Source organism: Callithrix jacchus, chromosome X, assembly GCF_049354715.1.
Source record: "Callithrix jacchus isolate 240 chromosome X, calJac240_pri, whole genome shotgun sequence".
Lineage (NCBI taxonomy): Eukaryota > Metazoa > Chordata > Mammalia > Primates > Cebidae > Callithrix > Callithrix jacchus.
Genome location: NC_133524.1, coordinates 67,886,096 through 67,901,794, shown reverse-complemented (window position 1 = coordinate 67,901,794; position 15,699 = coordinate 67,886,096). Strand labels below are relative to the sequence as shown.

The window sequence follows — 15,699 nt, the reverse complement described above, 5'->3', positions numbered from 1 at the left end:
ACAGATGTGATTTCAAAATCTGGATCTTTCATTTGTAACTGTGGGTACAGTGATAACTTGCTTAATCTGTTTCATTACTTTATAAAATGGAAATAATTATATATACTTCATATAGTTATTAAGGGTTTTAAATGAAACAGCATATGTACTTGGTATCATAGTAGATTCTCAATGGACATTAGTTGTCTTCCTTTTCTATAGGAATGAGTCTAAGATTACACTAATGAATAAACTATAACTACAGGTCCCCAAGGTTGTACTCCTGAACTTGGTTTGAAATACTTAATTTATTTCTAAATGTGATTGACCAAAAATAAACTATATACAACAATGTGGATGAATCACATAATGTTGAGCAAAAGAAGCCAGACATTGAAGAATACATATTGCATTGTTCATTTTATTTATAATTTTAAAAACAGGCAAAACTAATATATGGTGTTAGAAGTCAGGATAGTGGTTATCCTAGAAAAGGAGTTGGACTTGTAAGTTGTAGGAGCTTCAGGGTTTCTGGTAATGTTCAAGATCTTTCTTGATCTGGGTGCCAGATGCGTGAATATTTCCACTTTGTGAAAATTCAGTAAGCTGTACAATTATGAGTTGTGTAATATACTTTATAATGGCTCTATTTCAATAAAAGTGATTTTAAAACTTGTGGAGGCGGCCAGGCACAGTGGTTCACACCTGTGATCCCAGCACTTTGGGAGGCCGAGGCTGGCATATCATGAGGTCAGGAGTTTGAGACCAGCCTGGCTAATATGGTGAAATCCCATCTCTACAAAAATACAAAAATTAACCAGGCATGGTGGCGTGCACCTCTAGTCCCAGCTACTCAGGAGGCTGAGGCAGAAGAATTGCTTCAACCGGGAGGCAGGGGTTATAGTGAGCTGAGATCATGCCACTGCGCTCCAGCCTGGGTGACAGAGTGAGACTTTGTCTCAAAAAAAAAAAAATTAGCAAAAAAAACTTGTGGAGGCTGTTACTACAGTAACAAGTAAGCATGAGCAATTAAGCAGCAGTGCCACAAAGTGGACTGATTCTACATGAACCTTTCCCTGCTTTATGAGGTTTAATAGGGCTTTAATCCTAGGAGAAAGGGAATTAATGCAGCAATCTGACATCTGACTTCTAAGAAACAAATAATGAAAAATAACAAACATCTAAAATATAGACAAGTTGGGAGACTTTACTCTTTTGAAGATTTGAAAGGTATGTTTTTTACTGCATTTTAATTTTGATATTCCAAGGTGAAGATGAAGCTATTACCTGATGAGGGCTTCTACTGCTCTTTGGAAGACATGAATCTTTCCAGAATTTTTCTCAACTCTAGATTCTAGTGTACCTTGTTCTTTGCTGAATTTTTACTTTAACCACTGCGAGTTGGTGAGCTCTATCCATGTTTATCTTCATTTTTAAATAGATTCGTGTCAACTAAGGTTTTTTTGTTTGTTTGTTTTTGAGACAGTCTTGCTGCCCAGACTGGAGTGCAGTGGTGCCATCATAGTTCATTGTAACCTCAAATTCGTGGTGTCAAGTGATACTCCCACTTCAGTCTCCTGAGTAGCTGGAGCTATAGGTGTGTGCCACTACACCTGGCTAGTTTTGTTTTGTTTCTTTTTTTGTATAGATGGAGTCTTGCTCTGTTGCCCAGGCTTGTACTGAACTCCTGGCTTCAAACAATCCTCCTGCTTGGTCTCCCAAAGTTCTGGGATTATAGGAATGAGACACCAAGCCTGGCCTCAACTAAGAATTCTTATTGTATGTCCTCAATTTTAAAAAATTCACCAGTACCTCTCTCAGGTATTGGTCTAGTATTGAAGATTAGAATTGATAAGAGTCTCTAAATTTACCTGGAAAAATTTTCTTTACAAACCTAAAGTTAATTTTTTAAACCTTGAGTAACCCCTTACTAGTATGTTAATATCAAAGGTATAAATAGCAGAAATTATAGTGGTACAGACTAAATGGTAGATTTTCATATTATTACATTATTTTATGTCAATTTCCAGCTTGGAACTTGGCTGTGCAATCTGACAAAGATCCAGTGATAATGAGAGAGTTTTTCATACTTTCTTATAAGGTAAGTTTCTTTTAATAAGTATCTCATGTATGGACCACAACAAGGGTATAACCACTATGGCTATAGTAAAGGACTAAATATAGACTGGGATTGTCTCTTAATCTAGGAACTTTTAATATATGTGTAAGCAGAAATGACCTAAGAATTTGTTTATATATAGAGAGGGTGCGGTGCGTGTGTGTGTATGTGCGCGTATACACACACATACACATACACACATATATATTTGTGTATATATATATACAAATTATGTTATATAGGGTATAACATAACAATGTGGGGCATATCTTTCTATACCAAAAATATCAGAAACACCCATCAGGGAGCCTAAAGTTCTACCATTTAAGACTTATTTCTTTGCCTTTGAAGGGATTTCAGTCTCCCAAACTCCTATATTAAAATGTAAATATCTATAGGAAGGGAATACTCTTAAATAGTTGTTAATTACTAACATATTATGAAGACTTATGGGAATAAGTCTACAAGAATATAGAATAAGTATCTGGGGGCAGCCGGGGTTGAAAAAGGAGATAAGAAGCTTAAGCCTCCTTATAACTTTCCTAGAGCAGGTTCTGTGTGTAGTGATTTGTGAGTTTTATTATTTAATTCTAAGCATTTTTAAATAGTCGTTGGCCTACAAGGTAGAAGTTAAATGCCAGAAAGGGTACAAAGTATTGATAGGGGAATAAAAGAAGAAGGGCTAAAGAGTAGTCTTCATACACATTTGGTACACAGTATGATATGTTGAGGTCAATTAAATGTTAAGGATTTTAGAGCTAGAAAGAAGTATAAAGAATATCTACCACAACTTCTTCATCTCACATAAGAGTAATCTGAGACCTAAAGAGATTGGGTATCTTAAATGCTATTAATTTAATAACAATGATGATTATGATCACTGAATGTTTGGGGAGATTAAGAAACAGTCTTTGCAAGTTTAGACATAACTGCCATTTTAATTAAGTGAAATAAATTGTTTTTAGTTTTGGTATTTGTGATAGGACTTGTAGGATTGGCATGTAAGAATCCAAATGGCCTAGAGTTTTATTGTAGTAGCTGGGAGTTTTTCCTAAAACTAGGCAATGTTAGTGATGAGGTCATGCCTAATGCCTGTCAAGATCTGACAATGCCTCTTTCAACCATGACAATATATGTACTAATTTTGGCTCTATTCAATACAAAGGGGGAAAAATCTATTTGCCAGGGGAAAAATCACTTAGAAATTGCAGCATAAACCAAGAAGTAAATCACTAGATAGAAATACAGGGGCAAATGATACTACTTGTCACTGGAAAAGATAGGAAAACTGTGAAGAAATGAAGCTTTTTATCTCTAGAAAGGTATTAAAAACAATGGAAAGAAATATAAAATTAAAAGCATAAATCAGCATTATATTTTATATCATTTATGTGGTGACATGTGCTTTTCCAGCTGAATTTTCTCATTCAGACAGGAAGTTGCTGATTTTTATTCTGATTGTTTGTGTTCACCTGGCAGAATTCTCACTATTCATTGATGTTCTGGTTCCTTCTTATCAGATGTCCCAGCTTTGTCCTTCCGATAAAGTAATTCTGATTGCACGGAAAACATGTTTACTTATGGCAGTTGCAGTTGATCTAGAGCAAGGGAGAAAAGCTTCAACAACTTTTGAACAGGTAATGTGCAACCTTCAAAGAAAAGACAAGAATTCAGTGTGCTATTTGATATGTTTGCCTTCCCTAATGCAGTTCTTTTTGATTGTCTTTAGAGAATCCTTTTCTCCACTCCAGCAGCATCTTGATTTCAAAAGTTTGTAATGGCTAATTCCTTCCTATGCAAAGGTTACTTTTGGTGTGGCCTCTTCTTTTAAGAAGATTAGGTATCTCCTTTTTTTTTTTTTTTTTTTTTTTGGTATCTCCTCTTTTAAAATTCCCCTTCCTGAATTGCTTGAACCAGGGAGGTGGACGTTGCAGTGAGCTGAGATCATACCACTACACTCCAGCCTGTGTGACAGAGTGAGTCTCCGTCTCAAAATAAAAATAAATAAGTTTTTAAAAATTCCTTTTTTTATGGACCACTCTTTCCAAAAACGTTTTTAAATATTCTTTATCTTCATTGTCTGCCTGTGATTTATATATGGGTGTGGACCCACTTTTGTTTCTTGTCACATCTTCTAAGGAAGCACTCATCTATTTCCATAGCTTTGATAGCCATCTGAAATTATTACTTATCTTGTTTCTCTTCTCTCGATTGCATTTGCTTTCTTTGTCCCACATCCTTAAATATTTCATTAACTTAATTTTTACAAGACAGAATTCCTTACATTAGCCTGAATTTCCCTATCAGGTTCTTAAATGTTACCCCTTTTAGAAGCTATCCAGATCACAGTCTCTCAAACACCAGATTATTGATTTGCTTTTAGCTGTTTACCTTTCTTCTTTCAATCTAAGAAAACTGTCTCCAAATCAGACCCATAGCATTTTTGTATGATTTTTAAGTTCTAGATCTCTCTGCTTGGTTTATCTTACCTGGACAAAGAAAACTTCCTAATTTCCCATATTTGTCAGCTTCTCTCCTCTCCACGTGATATAAACCCCTTATTGTTTATTTTCTTCCTCCTATTAATCTTTTCTTTCATCTTGTTCTTTGGATCTGGAACAAACTCTCACCAGATCTCTGCCAGCTATTTTGCTTCTTTTCCCTTCCATTGTTGAGTTCAGCTCAAAAAACATTTGAGCACCAGACACCTTTCTAGGTACTGGGGATACAGAGATAAAGAAACCAAAGTTCTTGTCCCTGAGGAATAAAGGGGACTCTCTTTTAGGAAGTATTATTATTTTAAAAGAAGGTGAGAAAAGACTCTACCTGCCCCAGAGCAAAACAAACAAAACTATTTAACAGGCAAAGGTAAATGTAATTTAATTATCAATAGAGACTTTTGCTTTACTAAAAAAAAAATATTTTATTTATATATAGTACTTTTTAATTTCTAAAAGTTTTTCATTTTTGCTTGGTAATCCTGAGTTTGTTTAATTTTTTATCTCAGTGAATGGAGATCACATTGATGTGAAAGAAATTTCACAAACTCTTAAGTACAGTCATTATTTTGTTTGTTTCTAACTACCGTTCTTTTTTATTCTGTGTTCTTTCCTATGTACACCTCTGTGTTTCCTAAGAAGTCTCTAAACTAGTAACCCTTCTGTAATCTTCTTTGCTTTTGAAAAGATGTCTGTTTAGATAATTGAAGATGCACTTCTGCCTTTTATCATCTAAGTGATGAATCAGACCATGGTACTCTGTCTCTCTAAAGAATACTTGTTAATTTCTGTTGTATACATCTGCTCCCTGTTCTCTAAATCCTCATAAATGGGAATATTTTTAAATAAGTAGCTGATGAAGGAATATAGATGAACTTCACAGTTTAATCAACATTGCCTCTACACTTCTGAGTATGAGTTAGGGGAAAGTGAGGGATAGGTAAAAACAGAGTAATTGTAATTTGTCAAGGAACCACATCTTTTTCCTAGAGCAGGAGTAGGTAAACTACTGCCAACTGGCCAAATCAGGCCACTGGCCTGATTTTCTACAGACTGAGAGCTAAGAGTGGTTTTTACATTTGTAAAGGTTTATAGTTGAAAATAAATAAAAATATGTAAAAGAGAATGTATATGGCTAGAAAAGCCTAAAATATTTACTGCCTGGCCTTCTATACAAAAAGTATTGCTTTTTAACAGACTTATTGAGGCATAATTCACATAACTTAGAGTTCACTCATTTACAATTTATTGGTTTTTAGAGTATTCTCAGAATTGTGCAACTATTGATACAATCTAATTTTAGAGCATTTTTATCACCCTAAAAAGAAACCCCTTACCCATTTGGCAGTCACTTCTCATAGCCTGCCACCAGCACTAAGCAACCATTTACTTTCTGTCTCTATAGATTTGCTTATTCTGGATATTTCATATAAATGTCATCATATAGTCTGTAGTCTTTTCTGACTAGCTCCTTTTATAAATGCCTAAATAATGTTTTCAAGGTTCTTTGTGTTGTAGCATGTGTCAGTGTTTCATTTCTTTTTATGGCTGAATAATATTCCATTGTATAAATATATCACATTTTAAAAATCCATTCATCCATTGATGGACATTTGGGTTGTTTCCCGTTTTTGGCTATTATTAATAATGCTCTGATGAACATTGATATACAAATTTTTGCATGGACATATGTTTTCATTTCTTTCAATATGATACATACCTAGGAGTGGTATTGCTGGGTCATATGGTAACTCTATATGTCATCATTTGAGGAATGCTGGAGTTTTTCAAAGCATCTGTACCGTTTTCCATTCCCACCATGAATGAGGATTCTAATTTCTCCACCTCCTTGCCACCACTTGTTGTTACATCTTTTTAATTGTAGCTGTCCTAGTGAGTATAAATTGATACCTCATTGTGGTTTTGATGTGCATTTCTGTGATGACTAATGATGTTGATAATCGTTTCATGTGCTTATTGGTCATTTGTATATCTTGTTTGGAAAATATCTATTGAAGTCTTTTTGAATTTATTTATTTATTTAGAGACAGATTCTTGCTCTGTCACCAAGGCTGGAGTTCAGTGGCACAGTCTTGGCTCACTGCAACCTCTGCCTCCCAGATTCAAGCAATTCCTCTGCCTCCGTCACCCAAGTATCTGGGACTACAGGCACAAGCCACTGTGCCCAGATAATTTTTGTATTTTCGTAGAGATAGGGTTTTGCCATGTTGGCCAGGTTGGTCTCAAACTCCTGAACTCAAGTGATCTGCCCACCTCGGCCTCCCAAAGCACTTCATGCTCATTTTTAATTAGCCTATTTGTCTTTTTACCATTGCGTTGTAATCACTTTATATATTTTTTATACTCTTATCAAATACATGATTTACAATTATTTTCTCCTATTCAGTGGTTTGTCTTTTCCATTTCTTGCTAGTGCCCTTTGAAATACATTTTTAATATTGATGATATTCATTTTATTTTGTTATATCTAAGACCATTTCCTAATCCAAAGTCATGAAGGTTTACCTCAGTGTTTTGTTCTAAGAGTCTTATATTTTCAGCTTTTACATGTAGGTCTATAATGAGTTAATTTTTGTGTATGGTGTGACATAGAGGTCTGACTTTATTGTTTTGGATTTGACTGTTCATTTTTCCCAGTACGATTTGTTGAAGACTGGTTTTTTTTTCCCATCGAATTATCTTGGCACCATTGTTGGAAATCACTTGACCATAAATGAGAAGGTTGATTCTCAATTCTATTCCATTGACATCTATGTCTATCCTTAGGGCACATTGCTTTGATAATTATGTAGTAAGCTTTATGTAGTAAGTTTTGAAATTTTGAAATACAAAGGTGTTTGTCCTCCCTCTTTGTTCTTCTTTTTAAAGGTTGTTTTGGCTATTCTAGGTCCTTGGAATTTTTATTAAGACCAACTTGTTGATTTCTGCAAAAAGCCAGCTGTGATTTTGATAGGGGTTGCATTGAAACTGTAGATCAGTTTAGGGAGAATATTAAAGCCTCTGATTCATGAACATGGAATATCTTTCCATTTATTTAGGTCTTTAACTTCTTTCAACAATGTTTTGTAGTTTTTAGATTATAAATTTTACACTACTTTTTGTAGTCTATTCAGATTTTGTGTTTCTTCTTGAGTCAGTTTTAGTAGTTTATCTTTCTAGGAATTTATCCATGACATCTAAGTGATCTAATTTGTTGGTTTACAGTTTTTCATAGTATTTTCTTATAATCCTCTTTATCTTTGTAAGGTCAGTATTGATACCTCCTAATTTAGTTATTTTTGTCTTCTCTCTTTTTGTTCTTAGTATAGACAAAAGTTTACCAATTTTGTTGTTCTTTTCAAAAGTCGTTTTGGCTTCATTTTTTCTATTGCATTTCTTGTCTCTGTTTCATAATTCCCACTCAAATATTCCTTCTGCTTGCTTAATATTCAATTTGCTTTTGTTTTTTCAGTTTCTTAAGGTAAAACTTGGGGTTACTGATTTGAGATATTTCTTTTTTTAAATATAAACTTTTGCAGCTATAAATTTCCCTTTAAGAACTGCGTTTCATAAATTTTGGTATGTTGTATTTTTTTTCATTCATCTCACAAAGTGTTTTCTAATTTTCATTGTGTTTTCTTATTTGACTCATTTATTTAGGAATCTGTTGTTTAATTTATACATATTTGTGAATTTCCCAAATTGTTTTCTCTTGCTGATTTTTAATTTTATTCCACTGTGGTCAGAGTACATACTTTGTCACTTCAATTATTTTACATTTATTTGAACTTTGTTTTATGGCCTAGCATGGGAGCTATCCTGGAGAAAGTGCCATGCATGTGTGCTTGAGAAGAATGTACAGTCTACTTGGGTTAGTGATATGTTTTATGGCTGTTAGGTCTAATAGTTTGATAGTGTTGGTCAAGTGTTCCATATCCTTGATGGTTTCCTGCCTACTTATTCTATTCATTACTTAAAGTCAGCTATTGATGTCTCCAACTAATAAAAGTTGAATTATCTATTTCTTCAATGCTATCCATTTTTGCTTGATATTTTTGGGGCACTGTTGTTAGGTGCATATATGTTTATAATTGCTGTATATTCCCAATGGATTGGCTCTTTTAACATCATAAAATATTCCTCTTTGTCCCTATTAAATTTTTTGTTTTAGAGTCCATTCTTGTCTTATGTTAGTAGTGTTAGTCTAACATTCTTATGATCAATTTTTCCATAACATAACTTTTTCCATCCTTTCACAACCAACCTATTTATCTTTGAACCTAATATGCTTCTCTTGTAGACAGAATGTAGTTGGATTATCTTTGTTTCAATATGATAATCTTTGCCTTTTACTGGATTTTTAATGCAGTCACATTTAATATTATTTTTATGGTTGAATTTACTTCTGCCACTTTACTTCTTGGTTTCTGTACGTCTCATGTATTTTTTATTCTTGATTTTCTCCTTTACCCTTTCTTTTGCATTAAGTGAATGTTTTCTAATGTAACATTTTTATTCTTTTAATGATTTTTACACAGTATTTGAGTTATTTTCTTAGTGGTCACTCTAGGGCTTACAATATAGATCTTACCAGAATTGGCATCAATTTATAAACCCAATTTTAGTGAGATATAGAAATGCTATTCCTATTAGCTCTGTTCTCTCCTCTTTTTATGCTATTTTGTTATGAATATTACATCTATATATGCTCCAAACACAAGAATACATCTTATGGTATCACTTTATAGAATTTTGTGTCTTTTAAAGAAACTCAGAGAAGAGGCTGGGCATGGTGGCTCACACTTATAATCCTAGCACTTTGGGAGGCCAAGGTGGGTAGATCACTTGAGGTCAGAAGTTCAAAACCAGCCTGGCCAACATAGTGAAACCCTGTCTCTACTAAAAATACAAAAACAATTAGCTGGGCATAGTGCCAGGTGCCTACAATCCCAGCTGCTTTGGAGGCTAAGGCAGGAGAATCACTTAAACCCAGGAGGTGGAGGTTGCAGTGAGCCAAGATCGTGCCACTGCACTCCAGCCTGGGTGACAGAATGAGACTTCATCTCAAAAAAAAAAAGAAACTTAGAGAAGAAAGTATGTTTCATGGTTTCTTACATTAACCATCTTACTTACCTTTTATGCTTCTCCTCATTTTTTTCTGTAGATTAGAGTTACCATATGGTCTCTGGATTAGTCTATTCTCACACTGCTATGAAGAAATACCTGAGACTGGGTAGTTTATAAAGGAAAGAGGTTTAATAGACTAATAGTTCCACATGGCTGGGGAGACCTCAGGAAACTTAGAATCATGCTGGAAGGCACCTCTTCACAGGGTGGCAGGAGAGAGAAAGAAAGCTAAGTGAAGTGGGACGCCCATTACAAAACCATCAGATCTTGTGAGAACTTACTATTATGAGAATAGCATGTGGAAAACTGCCCCCATGATTCAGTTACCTCCCACAGGTCCCTTCCACCACACGTGGAGATTATCAGAACTACAATTCAAGATGAGATTCAGGTGGGGACACAGCCAAACCATATCAGTCTCATTTTCTTACTTCAAAACGGCTTTCTTCCCACCTGCCTCTTGTGCTATTATTGTCAAATAGATTTCATTTCTGTATGTCAGAGGCCCAACAATACAAATATGTATTCACGTGTGTGTGTGTGTGTGTGTATAGTTTTTTAAGAAGAAATATATACTTTATTCATGTTATTTTTATAATTATATAATGTTACCAGTGCTCTTTGTTTTTCATCTGTATTCAGATTACTGTCTGGCATTACTTGCTTTTCAATCTGAAAGACTGTTTCTTAGCAACAAATTCTCTCGGCTCTTGTTTATCCAGGGATATCTTTATTTCAACTTCTCTGGATAATAGTTTTGGTAGATACTAGATTATTAGTAGACTATCATTTTTCTCTGATCAATTTGAATATGTTGTCCCACTACCTTCTGGCCTTTATTATTTTTAATGAGAAGTCAGCTATTAATTTTAATCACCCTTATATGTGGCAAGTCATGTGTCTCTTGCTACTTTCAAATTTTTCTTTGTCTTTTACCATTTTGTAATGTATCTGGGTTGGATATCTTTCTTGATTCTGCCTAGAGTTTTGGGGGCTTCTTGAATGTGTAGATTATTGTTTTTCATCAAAATTAGGGGGTTTTCATCCATTCATTTAAAATATTTTTTTCTCTTTCTCTCCTATTGTTTTGGTAATCCCATTATGGATATGTTAGTGAGCCTAATGGTGTCCCATGTCTAACTGAGGCTTCGTTTATTTTTCTTCTTTTTCATTCTGCTCTCATATTTCATAATCTCTACTGATCTATCTTTATTTTTGCTGATTGCTTCTTCTCCTAAGTCAAACCTAATATTGATGCCCTCTAATGAGATTTTAAATTTCAGTTATTGTCATTTTCAACTCCAGAATTTCCATCTGATTTTTATAATTTTTATCCCTTTATTGAGATTCATTTTTGATGAACATTTTTGTCATACCTTCCATAAGTGTGGTTTCATTTAGTTATTTGAACATACTTGAAATAGCTTATTTGAATTCTGTGTCTATTAAGTTTAACATCTGGGCCTTTTCAAAGTCAGTTTCTTTTACCTGCTTTTTTCCTATGTAGAGGTCACACTTTCCTGTCTTTTTGCATATCTTGTAATTTTCTGTTGAAAACTGTACGTTTTAGATAATACATTGTATCTTTGGGTACTGATCTCCCCATGGGGTTTGTGAATGTTAATTTTTGCTTCTTCATTTGTTTAGTGAATTAGTTATAGGGAAATAGTGGTCTATTTTCCCCATAGTACATAGACTCTGATGTCACTCCTTGGAAGGCACCGTCTTTGCCTATGAAGTCATGCTTACCCCTTTCTCTGGTAATGGATGACAGTGATTTTAGGAGGATTCTTTATTACTCGTTTCCTGATCTGACCTCTTAAGCTTCTAGATGGCCTTCTTCTATTGGTAGCACATCCAGCTGTTAGTCTTGACTAATTGCTAGGTGATTACTCTGTGTGTGTGTGTGTGTGTGTGTGTGTGTGTGTGTGTGTGTGAAAATGCTCTTGTGCATAAATTGCCCTACAGCCTGTTCCAATTAAAATAAGTCCCCTTTGAAGGTACAGGTATCTTCTTAGCTGTCTCTTCACATACTTCTCTCTATAAACTTCTAGTTGGTCTATTATTTTCTTCTTAATATCCTTGAACTACCAATCTCTTAATTGCTCACTACCAAAATCTCCATGATTTTTTACAGTGTCCTTAGACTTGAACTTTTCCAGGCTCTATTCCAATTGTCATTTTCTTTAGAGAGTGCTGTAGAGCCCACTCTTCTAATTTTCTGCCTCTCCTACTGGGCAGAAACAGAACCACTGTTTTGGAGCTAGGGGCACGGACAGTGACCCATTTCTGTCAGTGACAATCCAATTTTATGAGTGGAAGACTGGGCAAGTGTTGTAGTCCCTGATATTCTTGGCTTTCTGCTCCTAGCATGGACACTCTATCCTATAAGCAGCTGAGATGAGAGCAGTTGAGACCCAGTATCTTGAATTTGCAATGCCTAGGATAGAGCTTTGCCTTCCTTACAAATAGGTGCTGGGTAGAGAAAGAGAGCTCTCAGCATCTGAGCTATGCTTGTTTATAACAGAGCTTCTACAATACAGACCTGGGGTGATGAGAAGTGCCAGCAGTCTGGCCCTCCAGAGAATCCCTAGCCCAGAAACTGGAGGTAGAGAAACTTTCATCTTCTTGGCCACACCCACCTAAAGCAGTGCTTACATCACACTGAGCTGGTGGATGGTGAGTGAATCATGGCTTAAGTGTCACAGGCTCTTACTGTTCTTACTAACAAGTAGTAGATTTCCTGGAATAAATGTTTCTTCATTTTCTCTATATCCTCAGGGTAATTTCCTGAGCCTTTACATGATTATGTTTTCTAATTTTCACTAGTTATGGTGATTGTTTTGCTGAGGAGAGGACCTTTGGAGCTCCTCATACAACAATTCTAGAAATGTTTCTCTTCTGTTCTAGATTGTTAAAGAAATTGATAATGCTCAAAATTTTCTATTTAATCCTGATTTTCTGGGACAATAAGGAAAGGTGCAAATAGAGGCTAATATTTCTATATAAATTCCAAAATGTTCAGTTTAAACTATCATTTTTCTATGATTTGATTTTTACCTGTTTTTAATGAAAATAATATGAGATTATATTAATTTGCTTACAGTTCTTTTTTGTTGAGACTAATTATTTTGTTGCATTGTTGCCAAACAGACCACATTCCTGAATCGTGCACTTGAGGAGATCCACAAATGCAATGAGATCTGGAATTTGCTGAAACAAACAGGTACAGTGGGAACTGGAAGTTTGGTAACACAGTTTGAAAGGAGCTTAGAATCTGAATAAACAAGTCTTTCGTCACCAGAAATTTGTGCCACTGCAGTACTTGATAACCAGTTAAATGTTTTTTGTTGTTGTTTTTCTGAGACAGGATCTCACTTTGTAACCCAGGCTGGCGTGCAGTGACATCATCTTGGCTCACTGCAACCTCTTCCTCCTGGGTTCAAGCAGTTCCTCCACCCCAGCCTCCCGAGTAGCTGAGAATACAAACATTCTCCACAATACCTGGCTCAATTTTTGTGTTTTTTGGTAGAGATAGCATTTCACCATATTGTCCAGGTTGGTTTCAAACTCCTGACCTCAAGAGATCTGCCCACCTTGGCCTCCCAAAGGATTACAGGTGCGAGCTACCACCCCTGGCCCAAATGATTCTTTAAGAACTGATTTTTCCCCACTCTATCAGTATTGACTCCATAACACACTGTTTAGAATAAGAATATTTTTTACTTTGCTTTATATGAAAGTATAGCACTAAATATTTTATTATTGTTCAACATAATATTATTAATCTTAAAATCACTAAATTTAATGTCTAATTTAATCAAGCTTTAAGTTTAACTGAATGTAAGCTAGTCTTCCAAATCACAATCAAGATATCAGATACTGCTAATATTTTGTTATAAAATTATCTAAATAGGCTGGGTGCAGTGGCTCATGCCTGTAATCCCAGCATTTTGGGATGCCAAGGCAGGCAGATTACCTGAGGTCAGGAGTTTGAAACCAGCCTGACCAGCATGGAAAAACCCTGTTTCTACTGAAAATACCAAATTAGCCAGGCAAGGTGGCACATGCCTGTAATCACAGCTACTCAGGAGGCTGAGGCAGGAGAATCACCTGAACCCCAGAGGTGGAGGTTGTGGTGAGCCGAGATGGTGCCATTGCACTCCAGCCTGGGCAACAAGGGTGGAACTCCATCTCAAATAAATAAATAAAAATAATCTAAAATCTAAATAATAGTAAGCCTTTGGAAGTTACATAATATCTTGATACTGTTTCCTCATTAAATGTGGTATTGGCTTTTAGGTTTAGACTAAAGCTTTTACAGTGTGTTTTTCTGTCCCTGTTTCAGAATTTGTTAAAATCAACGGATATTCAATTGAATTATATGCTTTTTCAGACTTTATGGAGATAATCATATTTTCCCTTTTGAACTATTAATATAATGAATTATAATAATTGATTTTATAAAATTAAGTCATCGTTTCATTTCTGGAATAAACCCTATTTGGTTATGGTATGTTAATTTAATATGTTGATGAATTCTGTTTTCCAGCATTTAGAAATTATTGGTCTATCACTTTGTTTTTGCTACGTATTATGTCATTGACAGTTTTGGTATAAAATTTTAGGAATTATAAGGAAGAACATAAATGCATAAAATTTAATTTACTCCTTTTAGTCTATGATAGTAATTTAAATGAATAAAAACAACAAAAAGTAGGGATAGAGAAAACCTAAATAAAATACTTATTATAGAAGATTTAATGGAAATAAACTCTATAGCCTGAAAATATACTGTGTATCCTGAGAACAGAAAATATATCATCTTTTCAAGTACCTTTTGAATTTTTACAAAATTGATGTCAAGGAAGACCTGAATAAATTCCAAGACATGTAAATAAAACAGACAACATCATCTGATCACAATGCAAAAGCTAGAAATTAATAATGGAATCTTTTTTTTGAAAAACCCTACCACCTGGAAATTTAAAAAAAACCCATACTACAATATATCTAGGATCTAATGGCAATGAAAATAACTCATAGTAGGGCTGGGCACGGTGGCTCACACCTGCAATCCCAGCACTTTGGGAGGCTGAGGCGGGCGGATCACCTGAGGTCAGGATTCGAGACCAGCCTGGCCAACATGGTGAAACCCTGTCTCTACTAAAAGTACAAAATTAGCTGGGCATGGTGGCACATGCCTGTAATTCCAGCTATTCAGGAGGCTGAGACAGGAGAATCGCTTGAACCCGGGAGGCAGAGGTGCAGTGAGCTGAGATCAAACCATTGCACTCCAGCCTGGGCAACAAGAGCAAAACTCTGTCTCAAAACAAAACAAAACAAAAACAAAAAAAAACACCTCATACTAGAACTTAAAGTGTTGAAGCAGTGCTCAGAGTAAAGTTCATTGCCTCTGTGATTTTCTTTAAATAAGTATATCAAGGCCGGCCACAGTGGCTCACACCTGTAATCCCAGCACTTTGGGAGGCCAAGGTGGGCAGATCACATGAGGCCAGGAGTTCAAGATCACCCTACCAACATGACAAAACCCTGACTCTACTAAAAATACAAAAACTAGCCAAATATGGTGGCGTGTGCTCGTAATCCCAGTTACTCGGGAGCCTGAGACGAGAACTGCTTGAACTCCGCAAGTAAAGTTTGCAGTGTGCCAAGAATGTGCCACTGCGCTTCACCCTGGGCAACAGAGCAAGACTCTGTTTCCAAAAATAAACATAAAAAAAGTATGTCAGAATGCTGTCCACCAAAATAATGGATTTCTTCTTTTTTTGGAATACAACTAGACTGTAGATGGAATAGAGAAATATAGTGAGATAGAGATAAAGGTTTCTCTCTCTCTCTCTCTCTCTCTCTCTCTCTCTCTCTATATATATATATATATATATATATATATATGTAAAGTCTAAGTATATTTTTAAATATTCACACAGCTAGACTATATACAGAAAGATATAT

At 35.2% G+C, this 15,699-nt stretch overlaps 1 protein-coding gene across 2 annotated transcripts in view; it reads left to right on the top strand.

Moving 5' to 3' along the window:
* TEX11 (testis expressed 11) overlaps positions 1-15,699 on the top strand; it is a 359,673-nt gene that overhangs the window by 285,823 nt on the left and 58,151 nt on the right. For both annotated transcript variants that reach the window (XM_035288474.3, XM_078362393.1), the window contains exons 23-25: positions 2,010-2,080; positions 3,619-3,735; positions 12,877-12,949. In XM_035288474.3, the coding sequence (XP_035144365.3) occupies positions 2,010-2,080; positions 3,619-3,735; positions 12,877-12,949 (261 nt within the window). The remainder of the gene's footprint in view (positions 1-2,009; positions 2,081-3,618; positions 3,736-12,876; positions 12,950-15,699) is intronic.